We start from the raw sequence: 14510 nt of genomic DNA, 5'->3' as shown, positions 1-14510 counted from the left end.
GGGTGGCTGAGGTCCTTGATAATCTTCTTGGCCTTCCTGTGACACCAGGTGCTGTTGATGTCCGGGCAGGCAGTGTACCCCTGGTGATGCGTTGGGCTGACTACACCACCTGCTGGAAAGCCCTACGGTTGCGGATGGGACACAAACAATAAAGATTGCTTTTATGCAAATTGCTCGTAGGCTTCACCACTGCTGTTGTCCTTAACTCTGTGTTTATTCAAATTGGATGTATAATCTTTGGATGTCAACAGCAGTCTAACCATTGGAAAACAGCATACCACCCTGCATCCCAATTCTGACTTGCTTCTGAAGCTAAGCAGGGTTGGTCCTGAATGGGAGACCAGATGCTGCTGGAAGTGATGTTGGAGTGCCAGTAAGAGGCACCATTTCCAATTATCTAACAATTATACTTGTGCCCCAGGGTAGTGACATTGCCCTGTGTAGGGTGCTGTCTTTTGGATGGGACGTTGAAAGGGTGTCCTGACTCTCTGTGGTCTCTAAAGATTCCATGGCACTTATTGTAAGAGTACAGTGTTAACCCTGGTGTCCTGGCTAAATTCCCAATCTGGCCCTCATATCATCACGGTCACCTAATCATCCCTATGTTTACAATTGGCTCATTCATCCCCTCTCCTCTCCCCTGTAACTATTCCCCAGGTTCTTGCTTTAAATGAGAATATGTTCTCAGTCCACTTACCTGGTAAAAAAAATAAAAACATATCTTGGACTGTAGCCTGTTCCTGCTCTTTTCCCGCGATCCATCAAACACATTTGGTGTCATCATAGTGGTCTCTGACTTGTGGTCAGGGGGAACAAACTTAAACTTGCACCTTTTTGCTGATTTGAATGTCATTGAGAAAAGAGCAAGGTGTCAAAAAAAAGAAGAAGGTTCTAAACCGGAAAACGGTAGGCTACATGATTAGACGGCCATTTGCGCACTCCTTAGACTAACATGTGGTCCGGACTTGGCAGAAACAGGCTTTCAAGACCATTTCAACTCCTACGTGCATCTTCATAGCACTTATCAGACACAGTCTAATTCCCTTAACCCTGTGCGTCCTTTGACAAGACATCTAAGAGGAGAGATAATGGCTCATCCATATGGGGGAAATGAATGGGGTACAAGCAATCTTTATTGTTTGTGTCCCATTGATTAGACTCTAATGCATTCATGCACCTGACAATCTCAATGAGGTGAGAAAGCATTCAAAATGAACATTGCATGAGGTAAGAGAATTAAAAGGCATCCGGAATGTTCTGTAGATGTCACAGAAGGTGCAGCAGCAATTTAACATTATGTCCCTCTGATGTAATGCTTACTAAACGATACGTATCCTTTTGGATTTTCTGTCTCATAAAGGCACGGTAAAGCCTTGAAGTGTGAGCTCTCTTTGAAGAAATTAGACCTGCCTTAAAAAAAGCCATGACATAGCTACTTATCGTACTTTTGACTGAAGTGTTGCTTATCCATGAATTATAAATCTCGTAAAATCCCCCGGGAGTCACCAAATCTGTACACCTCTGGCTATTTCATTCTGGCCGTGTTGAAAAACCATGTATTGTCATGTCATGGCTTTTGGTTCTCAAGCATGACAGGAGATTACTTAACCCCTGACCTTGGCATTTTTGGAGCAAAGTCTCACACAACCTCTACTGTTTTGAATAGGGTCATATTGACCTTGTATTGTAAAGGTTATACATGTGAGGAATACCTCTGAAGTCACCTGACATTGCATGTACCTGATCCTGTGTTCAGTGTTAATTTCATCAACAATAACTATGACGAAAAATACTCTGCAATTATCTGTTTTGATCAAGCCTAAGCATGCAAGCAGAATATTTTATGCAATCCTCTCATTGGTAAAATTGACATTTTTCTATTCCAAGGTCTGATTGAGCTGATCTGCCTGGCTTTCTCATCACAGGTTGTGACCATTGAGCAAGTTGAGGAAGCTAAACTCCTAGGTATAACATTGGTCGGTCAATTATCAGGTTCAAGTCATATTGACAAAGTTGTTGTGAAGATGGGGAGAGGTATGTCTGTTATAAAATATGAACTGTGTTTTTTTTTACCCCAAAATAAACTGTACTAGTTGTTCAGGCTTTAATATTGTACCATCTTGATTACTGTCTGGTAATATGGTCAAGTGCAGCAAAGAAAGATCTAGCAAAGCTGCAGTTGGCTCAAAACAGAGCAGTATGCCTTGCCCTTATTTGCACATACAGAACTAACATCAACAACATGAATGACAGTCTTTCCTGGTTGAGGGTTAGATGAGAGAAATTTTCTAGATTTATGAGAAATACAAAAAAAAAAAAGAATACAGATGGTCTGCCTAATCAAATAACACTCAGCTCGGATACCTATACATACCCCACAATAAATAACATTCAGCTCAGTCACCCATACATACCCCACATTAAATAACATTCAGCTCAGTCACCCATACATACCCCACATTAAATAACATTCAGCTCAGTCACCCACACATACCCCACAATAAATAACATTCAGCTCAGTCACCCATACATACCTCACAATAAATAACATTCAGCTCAGTCACCCATACATACCCCACAATAAATAACGTTCAGCTCAGTCACCCATACATACCCCACATTAAATAACATTCAGCTCAGTCACCCATACATACCCCACAATAAATAACATTCAGCTCAGTCACCCATACATGCCTCACAATAAATAACATTCAGCTCAGTCACCCATACGTACCCCACAATAAATAACATTCAGCTCAGTCACCCATACATACCCCACATTAAATAACATTCAGCTCAGTCACCCATACATACCCCACAATAAATAACATTCAGCTCAGTCACCCATACATACCCCACAATAAATAACATTCAGCTCAGTCACCCATACATACCCCACAATAAATGACATTCAGCTCAGTCACCCATACATACCTCACAATAAATAACGTTCAGCTCAGTCACCCATACATACCCCACATTAAATAACATTCAGCTCAGTCACCCATACATACCCCACAATAAATAACATTCAGCTCAGTCACCCATACATAACTCACAATAAATAACATTCAGCTCAGTCACCCACACATACCCCACAATAAATAACATTCAGCTCAGTCACCCATACATACCTCACAATAAATAACATTCAGCTCAGTCACCCATACATACCCCACAATAAATAACATTCAGCTCAGTCACCCATACATACGTAAGTCAGTTAAGAACAAATTCTTATTTACAATGACGGCCTAGGAACAGTGAGTTAACTGCCTTGTTCAGGGGCAGAACGACAGAGTTTTACCTTGTCAGCTCGGGGAATAAATCTGCCAACCTTTCGGTTACTAGCCCAAACGCTCAAACCACTAGGCTACCTGCCCACCCCCTATCTGAATGTGCACATGATGGAAGTTAGAGGTAGCCTAAATTGAGTACCACAGTATGAGTCATAATACCCATAAAACCTAGCTGTAGAACCCAGAAATGGTTCCAATCGTTTTTCCATCATTCATTTTTCCGTAGGGGATTTTACATCTACTTCATATAAGGTCTGTATTTAATGTAGGCTTACCCTGGCATGATGTTTTTGTAACCACACAAATCTCTTCTGGCAAAGTAACATTTATCAATATATATGAAATGCAAATTAACAGCTACTGCGGCTACCGTACAGAACTACACATCCTGTTGCAAGCTTTGATGCAATCGCTCATTGCCCAACATTGTTATGTTCCATCCATACGTCCATCCCTTCCAGACGATTCCCCCTACCAATGTTGGTCCTCCTCAGTGACCTCACGGCTGAGGGTTTTAATTCTCCTTTTGAGAACTAGAACCATAAGTACAGCCGTATAGCTCATCATAATACTTCACCTCTTCGAGTATATAGTACCCTAGACTGTCCTGATCTTCTGGTTGAGCGTTCCAGATAATTCCTCCATTCCAGCAGAAATGTCCCATCTGCATAGTAGGATTTTACTGTTACTACAGTCAAGTCTGTTGGTTATAGTTTTTGAATATAGACGTAACCATTTTAGTAATCAACATAGCTAGCTAGTAAAATTCACTTTTTTGTTGGTCTTTCAGAAAGGGTGGACCGGAAACCCAGTGACAACATTCAGGTCTGCAGCTGCCATTTTCCTGTGGGAAAGAGAAATGGTCCTGTATTTACCAGAAAAGTTAGCACATCCACCATGGCAGAAGAGGAAGATCCAGACACATCCACCATGGCAGAAGAGGAGGATCCAGACACATCCACCATGGCAGAAGAGGAGGATCCAGACACATCCACCATGGGAGAAGAGGAAGATTCGGACACATCCACCATGGCAGAAGAGGTAGATCCAGACACATCCACCATTGCAGAAGATGAAGATCCAGACACATCCACCATGGCAGAAGAGGGAGATCCAGACACATCCACCATGGCAGAAGAGGGAGATCCAGACACATCCACCATGTCAGAAGAGGGAGATCCAGACCCATCCACCATGGCAGAAGATGAAGATCCAGACACATCCACCATGGCAGAAGAGGGAGATCCAGACACATCCACCATGGCAGACAATAACGTTCCAGGCTCCTCTGCCACTGAAGAATGTAGGAGGCTGCTCTCTGCATAGTCACAGAATGTTCTCACTGAGGTGCATTTTGAGGAAACAGCGCAGCTCAATGTTCTACTGGAGAATAAGCTGTATACCCGTAACAGTTATTCAGCACCACAGCTGTCTCATAAAGTAGTTAGGATGGAAACAGGACTTCCAGACAACGACATGTTCAACATTGTTGTTGATTACTTGGAATGTTACAAGGACTGCGTTGTCTAATTTCCCAAGTGGAGGGTCGAGATGCTGTAATTTGAGGATCAATTGTCTATTGCTCTTTTGAAGTTGCATCACAGCTACACCGACTTGCACCTGGCAATGTTGCCATCACTTTCATTCACGTGATCCACAAGCTTTTTATCATTAGCATCATGAAGATTGTTCCACGTCGGGAGAAGAAACAAATTTGCATGCCTGCGTCTTTCAGGGGTCCAGCATAAACTGCAGGATGGTCATTGACAACCACAAAAGGTTCACAGAGAGTGAGATACATCTCACAAAAGACATAGCGAGAAACAGAATCCATGTTGAAAGGATAAATTCTCAACCAAAAGATTTCAAAATCCTGAGATTCACCCCACCTCATCTGTGTTGTTATAGTAATGTGCTGGAGGAGACTTGCTGTGCACTTGTAAACATCCAAGACCCATTCATCAGAGAAGTAGCTGTTGATTGGGAAACAAGGCCAGACAATAAGGCATGTCGATTGGGTGTTGAGGGACTACTTGTCCCATTGTCCAAGGTGTGTTTATGTTACGATAAACAACGTGTTTTCTGTCCAGATAAAGACGGTGATACAGCATTGAAGAAGATCTACCACTGACCAAATGTCTCTTTGTTTTCCAGGCCAACAGGAGTGCATCCTTCAGACCATCCAGTGAATGGACATCCTGTACCAGTGTGGAGACTACAGTTGGGTCTCCAGTTGTGGAGACAACAGCACATCGAGCCTGTGGACGGACAGGTCAGTAACTCATCAAATATGATACAATATTGTGAAAAACAATGAATTTGTAGATGCATCACCATCTTTACTTTATGAATCCTTTCCCCCATGTTTTAGATGAGGCGTGACATGCGGATCATCAGACTCACCCCACGATAAGCAGTGCATGATCAACGTCACCCTCAGCAAGGAAATATGCTGAAAGTGATTTCTCTCCCATCCTTAGATTCTCTCTCTCTCTCTCTCTCTCTCTCTCTCTCTCGTTAAGCAGTCCAGATGATTTTTGTAGGGTGTGTCCAATCCAACTCTACTTCCTCCTTATTTTTATTTAACTTGGCAAGTCAGTTAAGAACAAATTCTTATTCACAATGACGGCCTACCAAAAGGCGGGGGGACGGGGGCTGGGATTAAATATAAAACATTAAATAAAAATGTAGCACCAAACATATCGCGACAAAAGAGACAACACTACATAAAGAGAGATCTAAGACAACAACATAGCATGGCAGCAACACATGACAACACAGCATGGTAGCAACACAACATGACAACAACATGGTAGCAACACAACTTGGCAGCAGGACAACATGGTAGCAGCACAAAACATGGTACAAACATTACTGGGCACAGACAACAGCACAAAAGGCAAGAAGGTAGAGACCAACAATACATCACGTGAAGCAGCCACAGCTGTCAGTAAGAGTGTCCATATTGGAGTCTTTGAATGAAGAGATGGAGATAAAACTGTCCAGTTTGAGTGTTTGCTGCAGTGAACTGAGAAGAGGAGCGACTCAGGGATGTGTGCTTTGGGGACCTTTAACAGAATGTGACTGGCAGAACGGGTATTGTATGAGTAGGATGAGGGCTGTAGTAGGTAAGATGCTGGAATGCCAGTAGGTAAAATGCCAAATGCAGGGATAGCACATAGCCCTTTGCTTTGATGTTGCTTGCTTTGATGTTGGCAGTTAATTTGAAATATTGTCAGTTAATCATTCCACTTAAACTGTCTGGCTAGTTAGCTGACAAACAAACATGCTGTGCAGATATATCTACAAATTGACCTGGCTAATTGATAGTTTGAGGAGGAGTGACACGATGCTGTGCTGTTACATTTGTAAATTACCTGATATAACAGCAAAATGAGCTTAACTGAAACATCTGCTAACTACATTAATCGTTGCATTATTTCAAATACTGCTGCCATTTTCCATTGGGAAAGAAAAATGGCACTGCATTTACCAGAAAAAGAAGCTCCGCACAATGAATGGGGAAATAAATGATTTAAACATCACAGATATACATTCCCGCTGTTCCCATGATAAAATACAATTTGAATTGTGTCGGGCTACTGAATGAAACTGTGAGGAGATGCACTCAGACCGGCCTTTGTGATTGAACCTCCGTTAACTACACTACTTTAGTTGGCTGATTTGAGCAAAACTTGTATGTAATAAAAACATATTCTGAGAGCCTAGTGTGTGTGTATGAACTATGTGGACAGGAGACGCAACGAGAACGCTCATCCCCCTAAAAAGAACACTAATTGGATATAAAACCTCAAGGTAGGAACAAAAACTAATTTGTGTGCAAAAACTATTTACAATATATTTGCATATGTTCACTGTTGCAGTGCCAATTTTGGGAGCATGTGGTGCTTGAAAAACCCCTCTAGTCCAGCAATAGGATTCTGCCAGATGTCGTCACACTGGTGATGGAGACTTTGGTAGTCCACACAACGAAGAAGCAAGTCTCCCTTCCAGTGATGTGGAGCTGCCCTTGGACCTGGTGCCAGTGGGGATGGTCGTCACGGAGGCGGTAAGACCCTGTCTCTTCCTGGATATAGAAATCCTTCAACTTCACTGCCTCTTCAATGGTAAGGTCCCTTGCACCATAGGGACACTTGACCTCCAACACTGCTGTGGTGCCCCACTATCCGGTGGGGCAGCCAGGATCCCAGACCCCGTGACCGAAAGCCCTGACTGCTGCACATCAATCCCTGTAGCCATTTTGAATGGCTTGATGTGCTCTTCTTGGTTATCGGGCCGACCCTTTTCTCTGTGTATATCAACGATGTCGCTCTTGCTGCGGGTGATTCCCTGATCAACCTCTACACAGACGATACCATTCTGTATACATCTGGCCCTTCTTTGGACACTGTGTTAACAAACCTCCAAACAAGCTTCAGTGCCATACAACACTCCTTCCGTGGCCTCCAACTGCTCTTAAACGCTAGTAAAACTAAATGCATGCTTTTCAACCGTTTGATGCCCGCACCCGCCCACCCAACTAGCATCACTACTCTGGACGGTTCCGACTTAGAATATGTGGAGAACTAGACAAACCTAGGTGTCTGGCTAGACTGTAAACTCTCCTTCCAGACTCATATTACACATCTCCAATCCAAAATTAAATATTGAATCGGCTTCCTAAATCGCAACAAAGCCTCCTTCACTCATGCTGCCAAACATACCCTCGTAAAACTGACTATCCTACCGATCCTTGACTTTGGCGATGTCATCTACAAAATAGCCTCCAACACTGTACTCTGCAAACTGGATGCAGTCTATCACAGTGCCATCCGTTTTGTCACCAAAGCCCCATACACCACCCACCACTGCGACCTGTATGCTCTCGTCAGCTGGCCATCGCTACATATTCGTTGCCAGACCCACTGGCTCCAGGTCATCTATAAGTCTGCTAGGTAAAGCTCCGCCTTATCTCAGCTCACTGGTCACCATAACAACACCCACCCGTAGCACTCGCTCCAGCAGGTATATCTCACTGGTCATCCCCAAAGCAAACACCTCCTTTGGCCTCCATTCCTTCCAGTTCTCTGCTGCCAATGACTGGAACGAATTGCAAAAATCGCTGAAGCTGGAGACATATTTCCCTCACTAACTTTAAACATCAGCTATCTGAGGAGCTAACCGATCACTGCAGCTGTACACAGCCCATCTGTAAATAGCCCATTCAATCTACCTACCTCATCCCCATATTGTTTTTATTTACTTTTCTGCTCTTTTGCACACCTGTATTTCTACTTGCACATCATCATCTGCACATCTATCACTCCAGTGTTAATTTGCTAAATTGTAATTACTTCGCTACCATGACCTATGTATTGCCTTACCTCCTCATGCCATTTGCACACACTGTATATAGACTTTCTTTATTTCTATTGTGTTATTGACTGTATGTTTGTTTATTCCGTGTGTAACTCTGTGTTGTTGTTTGTGTCACACTGCTTTGCTTTATCTTGGCCAGGTCGCAGTTGTACATGAGAATTTGCTCTCAACTAGCCTACCTGGTTAAATAAAGGTGAAATAAAAAATTAATTAAAATATATGTGCCCCACTTTACAGACAACATCCCATCCAATGACTGTGATCTGAGGACCCTTTTTAGCAGCGACGGAGTAATGTTCTTGGCCCTAACCTGGCCGTCAACCTCTCGCTCCTCACGGTGTGCCAGTTGGGTGTGGTGTGCTATCCAACTGTTGACTGTTGTATAGCCTCCTGCTGCTCCACCGACAGCGCCATGCCAGCCAGGATGCCTGCATGGGGATGACAGAGAGGATAGCAGTTGTTCTGGCTCAGGTTCAAGGAGCCATGTCATTCCACTGAACCTCTCCTGAAGTTCCTCTTCTGTGGGCTCTCGGGTCAGAGGGTTGTAGTCTTCGACCGGGTACAGGTCCTCCACTGACTGCACCTGGTCGGGCACAGCTGGCTTCCTCCACTCGCATTACACATCTGTACAGCTAATATCGTGAATCACAAAAACAGCTGCATAGCTACACTTATGAGCTGCACGGGGTCATCTGCATGTGGTAGAGACCTGCCAAGAGGAAGGATGCCTAAATGCCATGTCTTTCAATGCATGAGTTTGAACACCTTGAAATGCACTTGTAAGAAATGTGCATTACCAATCAAGTTTGATTTGATTGATGCCATTACAGACAATATTTAATAAACTGTCATTTTAACATGAGGACAAGTGCATTTTTTTACATAAACTTTATCACTTGACATATCAATCATACAGTGGGAAGGATCCCATAAATCAAGACTGTGTGAATGCATGTACCACTCAGAATAAATATACTGAACAAAGATACAAACACAACATGCCACAATTTCAAAGATTTGAGTGAGTTACAGTTCATATAAGGAAATCAGTCAATTGATATAAATGAATTGTGCCCTAATCTATGGATTTCACAAAATAGGGACATGGATCAGAAAACCAGTCAGTATCTGGTGTGACCACCTTTTGTCTCATGCTGCCTTGACTAATCTTCTTCGCATAGAGTTGATCAGGCTGTTGATTGTGGCCTGTGTAATGTTGTCCCACTCCTCTTCAATGGCTGTGCGAAGTTGCTGGATATTGGCGGGAACTGGAACACGCTGTCGTACATGTCGATCCAGAGTATCCCAAGCATGGTCAATGGGTAACATATATGGTGAGTATGCAGGCCATGGAAGAACTGGGACATTTTCAGCTTGCAGGAATTGTGTACAGACCCATTGGGCCTGCATTGTCATGCTGAAACATGAGGTGATGGCGGCAGATGAATGGCACGACAATGGGCCTCAGGATCTCGTCATGCCATCTCTGTGCATTCATATTGCCATTGATAAAATGCAATTGTGCTCGTTGTCTGTAGCTTATGCCTGCCCATACCATACCACCACCATGGGGTGCTCTTTTCACAACGTTAACATCAGCTAACCGCTCGCCCACACGTGGTCTGTGGTTGTGAAGATGAGAGTCTCATCTTTCCATAGAGGGGTCATCATAGCTTGGTCGCTACAGATGATTTTGTGAGAAGACCGATTTTCGAGATGTCTCATGGTCTGACAAACACAGCTCTAGCTCTGTCACCTTTCACCACAAATGTGGAAGTGGGACATTGGTGGATGCGGTCGATTGAGAGGCATCCAATGCAAAACAGATATCTCTAGCTTAAACTGACGTTTTTTTATGGGTATTTTTGTATTATGCTAATTTAGTTACATAGTAGTATGGGCAACTTAATGTGGATGTGCAATTACGTATTCCTTGTTCCAATAACTGATGGCACTAGACCCTTATTATCATGTAATTACATAGTAACATCTATGTAACTACTAAAGGAAAGGGCAAGGGGGATACCTAGTCAGTTGTACATCTGAATGCATTCAACTGAAATGTGTCTTCCGCATTCAACCCAAACCCTCTGCTTCAGAGAGGTGCGGGGGGCTGCCTTAAACGACGTCCACGCCATAGGCGCCAGGGGAACAGTGGTTTAACTGCCTTGCTCAGGGGCAGGACAATTGATTTTTACCTTGTCAGCTCAGGGATTCGCTCCTACCCGCCAGGCTACCTACCATACCTGCCGCTACAGGTAAAAAGTTACATAGTAATAATGTAACGCATTACCCAAAATGTAATGTATTGCATTATACAGAAAGTGTATTTTTGACATGATTTCCAATGTCAAAATATGTCGGTGCTTCTAGGGTTAAAAACAAACATTTTCTTCTATCTAAAGCACTCGGACTAGGCTGTAGATATACAGGACATTACCAGCTCCCACAGACTTCAAAACGACCTCTACACAATGTTCTCAGCTTAGGGAAGCCTGAGGAGGACAATTCACAGTTTTTGTGAAATTAGATCATTCGTCTCAATCAAGACTATGCTCCTGGCACAAAGATATACTGTACAAATCAAGTAAATATTGAATGAGTCATGTCAATCGATTAAACAAGGATCTGTGAAATACCAGATAGAGCATACCACAGAAGACCAGTTAGTCTTAAGACTAAGGGGCTGATGCTAATTACCCGCATGTTTCTTTCTCTCTCTCTCTTGTGGCCTTGTTAAGAAGGACAAGGTGTTTCTTATTCAGTCCCACCTGGGGACCTTCTATTTTCCAGCTGTGCTAGCTGAATCTCACACTGCTCAAAAGAAGAGAGCTAGAGAGAGCACTATCACACAGTCCTCCTCCACATGAACCTGGCCATGAAAACAACTACAAGGATGGAAGCATTGAAGATCTGAACACAAAGACACAGCCAGCCTTCACGTGAAATAAAATGACACTTATTCTATGAAAGACGTACAGTTGAAGTCAGAAGTTTACATACAGTTAGGTTGGAGTCATTAAACTTGTTTTCAACCACTCCACAAATGTCTTTTTAACAAACTTTAGTTTTGGCAAGTAGTTTAAGACATCTACTTTGTCCATGACACAAGTCATTTTTCCAACAACTGTTTACAGGCAGAATATTTCACTTATAATTCACTGTATCACAGTTGCAGTGGGTCAGAAGTTTACATGCACTAAGTTGACTGTGCCTTTAAATAGCTTGAAAAATTCCAGAAATCAATTCCTCAAATCATCATTTGAGTCAATTGAAGGTGTACCTGTGGATGTATTTCAAGGCCTACCTTCAAACTCAGTGCCTCGTTGCTTGACATCATGGGAAAATCAAAAGAAATCAGCCAAAATTGTAGACCTCCACAAGTCTGGTTCATCCTTGGGAGCAATTTTCAAACACCTGATGGTACCGCGTTCATCTGTACAACCAATAGTATGCAAGTATAAACCCCATGGGACAACTCAGCCATCATACCGCTCGGGAAGGAGACGCATTCTGTCTCCTAGAGATGAACGTACTTTGGTGCGAAAAGTGCAAATCAATCCCAGAACAACAGCAAAGGACCTTGTGAAGATGCTGGAGGAAACAGGTACAAAGGTATTTATATCCACAGTAAAACAAGTCCTATATCGACATAACCTGAAAGTCCGCTCAGCAAGGAAGAAGCCACTTCTCCAAAACCTCATAAAAAAGTCAGACTACGGTTTGCCAATACACATGGGGACAAAGATCATACTTGTTATGCAAATGTCCTCCGGTCTGATGAAACAAAAAATGGAACTGTTTGGCCATATTGACCATTGTTATTTTTGGAGGAAAAAGTAGAAGGCTTGCAAGCCGAAGAACACCACCCCAATCATGAATCACGGGGGTGGCAGCATCATGTTGTGGGGGTGCTTTGCTGCAGGAGGGACTGGTGCACTTCACAAAGTAGATGGCGTCATGAGGATGGAAAATTATGTTGATATATTGAAGCAACATCTCAAGACATCAGTCAGGAAGTTAAAGCTTGGTTGCAAATGGGTCTTCCAAATGGACAATGACCCCAAGCATACTTTCAAAGTTGTGGCAAAATGGCTTAAGGACAAAGTCAAGGTATTGGAATGGCCATCACAAAGCCTTGACCTCAATCCTATAGAAAATTTGTGGGCAGAACTGAAAAAGCGTGTGCGAGCAAGGAGGCCTACAAACCTGACTCAGTTACACCAGCTCTGTCAGGAGGAATCTGCCAAAATTCACCCAACTTATTGTGGGAAGCTTGTGGAAGGCTACCCAAAACGTTAAACAATGTAAAGGCAATGCTACCAAATACTAATTGAGTGTATGTAAACTTCTGACCTACTGGGAATGTGATGAAAGAAATAAAAGCTGAAATAAATCATTCTCTCTGCTATTATTCTGACATTTCACATTCTTAAAATAAAGTGGTGATCCTAACTGGCCTAAGACAGGGAATTTTTACTCTGATTAAATGTCAGGAATTTGCAAAAAAAACTGTTTAGATGTATTTGGCCAAGGTGTATGTAAACTTCCGATTTCAACTGTATGTGTTATGTAACATTAGTAAGACATTACAGGGTTGCATAGGAAAACACGTGTGATTTATTTAAAAGGTGTGGAGGCCCATAGGCAGTTTGCATGATATTTCCTCTTTTCAACTTTGCAAAAGTAGTGGAGCAATTTTGGCAGATAGACCCCTTCCCCCCCAACTATGACACATAGCATGAGGCCCACCCAAGGCAGGACCTCCTTACCCCTGCACTTTGACCTGAAATAGATCCTATTCACATTGCAAGATTCCAACAAGGATTTCACAAGTATTGTATTTTCCTCCAACCTCGCAGATAGTGTTTCAGACAAAACTCGCCTTGAGCCCTGGCAAGTGCAGCAAGATACAATGCCATAAGTAATTCCTTACCTTTGAGTTTGGGCACCAGATAGAGGTTGGTCGCCCTGTCCCCTTCAGCGAGAATACATTAAAAAGGAATTGCTTCAACGCTTGTGGTCTGGAAGCCTATAACGGCGCTCCTAGCGTGAAAAATGCCACAGCATGACATTTTGAATGCTTTTATTTCTTGAAGAGACGGCTGCTGGAAGCCCCATGAGTGAAATCCAGTGAGGCTCTTCCTCTCCTGCTCCTACTCCTGCCCTTGAGATGAGTCACAGTGGCTCTGATACTGAGAGGGTTGGAGAAGTCAATGATGATTGAGGATGCTGCAATTAAATGACCATAAATATAGAATTAACAGCCCTTTCCATTCTGAGTGGTAAAACTTCAGGGTATATTTTTGTTAGGATTAAATAAACGTTGTTCTTCCTCTAACAAATGTTGCTGTAATAGCTTACATTCGATAATGGTCTGAAAAATGACTTGGTAACAAGAATGCCTACCAAGACTTGAAGATTCAGTGAGGAGGATTAATCGGAAGTTGTATAAAACGTGTACATGAATTCTCATTCTCTAACAATTGGTTTGTTGGTTTTCATACTATAGTATGTTGGACCATCTGACATGGTTCCTCTCGCACCTGGAATTTGCTGTGAAGTTCCACTGGAAACTACTGTAGTAGGTTTCTGAATGCAATTACCGCTGTTACATAATTGAAGCTGCTCTCTGTCTCTCCCCAGCAGAATGGTTCTGAGCGCTGTTTGAACTCTCTGATTAAAAAATAATTTCCTAATCAAAGGCTTCACTTCTTAAGTGAGGAATGTGTCATCTGTGTCCCTCAGTTTCATTCTCATATTGACCATTAACTTGAACCATTATTTGTTATCTTCAGACCATGTTCGAGAAGCAATGAAGTTAAGAGTAAT

General features: G+C 42.7%; 1 protein-coding gene across 1 annotated transcript; it reads left to right on the top strand.

Moving 5' to 3' along the window:
• The first annotated feature begins 4093 nt into the window (after window positions 1-4093).
• LOC149983264 (uncharacterized) lies at window positions 4094-9540 on the top strand. The gene is made up of 4 exons (XM_090236608.1): window positions 4094-5349; window positions 5454-5571; window positions 5671-7368; window positions 8916-9540. The coding sequence occupies exon 1, from the start codon at window positions 4197-4199 to the stop codon at window positions 4623-4625; it is 429 nt and encodes a 142-aa protein (XP_090092734.1). The 5' UTR covers window positions 4094-4196; the 3' UTR covers window positions 4626-5349; window positions 5454-5571; window positions 5671-7368; window positions 8916-9540.
• Window positions 9541-14510: the final 4970 nt, after the last annotated feature.

Source organism: Oncorhynchus mykiss, chromosome 5 (genome assembly GCF_057628025.1).
Source record: "Oncorhynchus mykiss isolate SJ-2025 chromosome 5, ASM5762802v1, whole genome shotgun sequence".
Classification (NCBI taxonomy): domain Eukaryota; kingdom Metazoa; phylum Chordata; class Actinopteri; order Salmoniformes; family Salmonidae; genus Oncorhynchus; species Oncorhynchus mykiss.
Note: the sequence above shows the minus strand (reverse complement) of the source record. Positions and strands in the feature narration are given on the sequence as shown.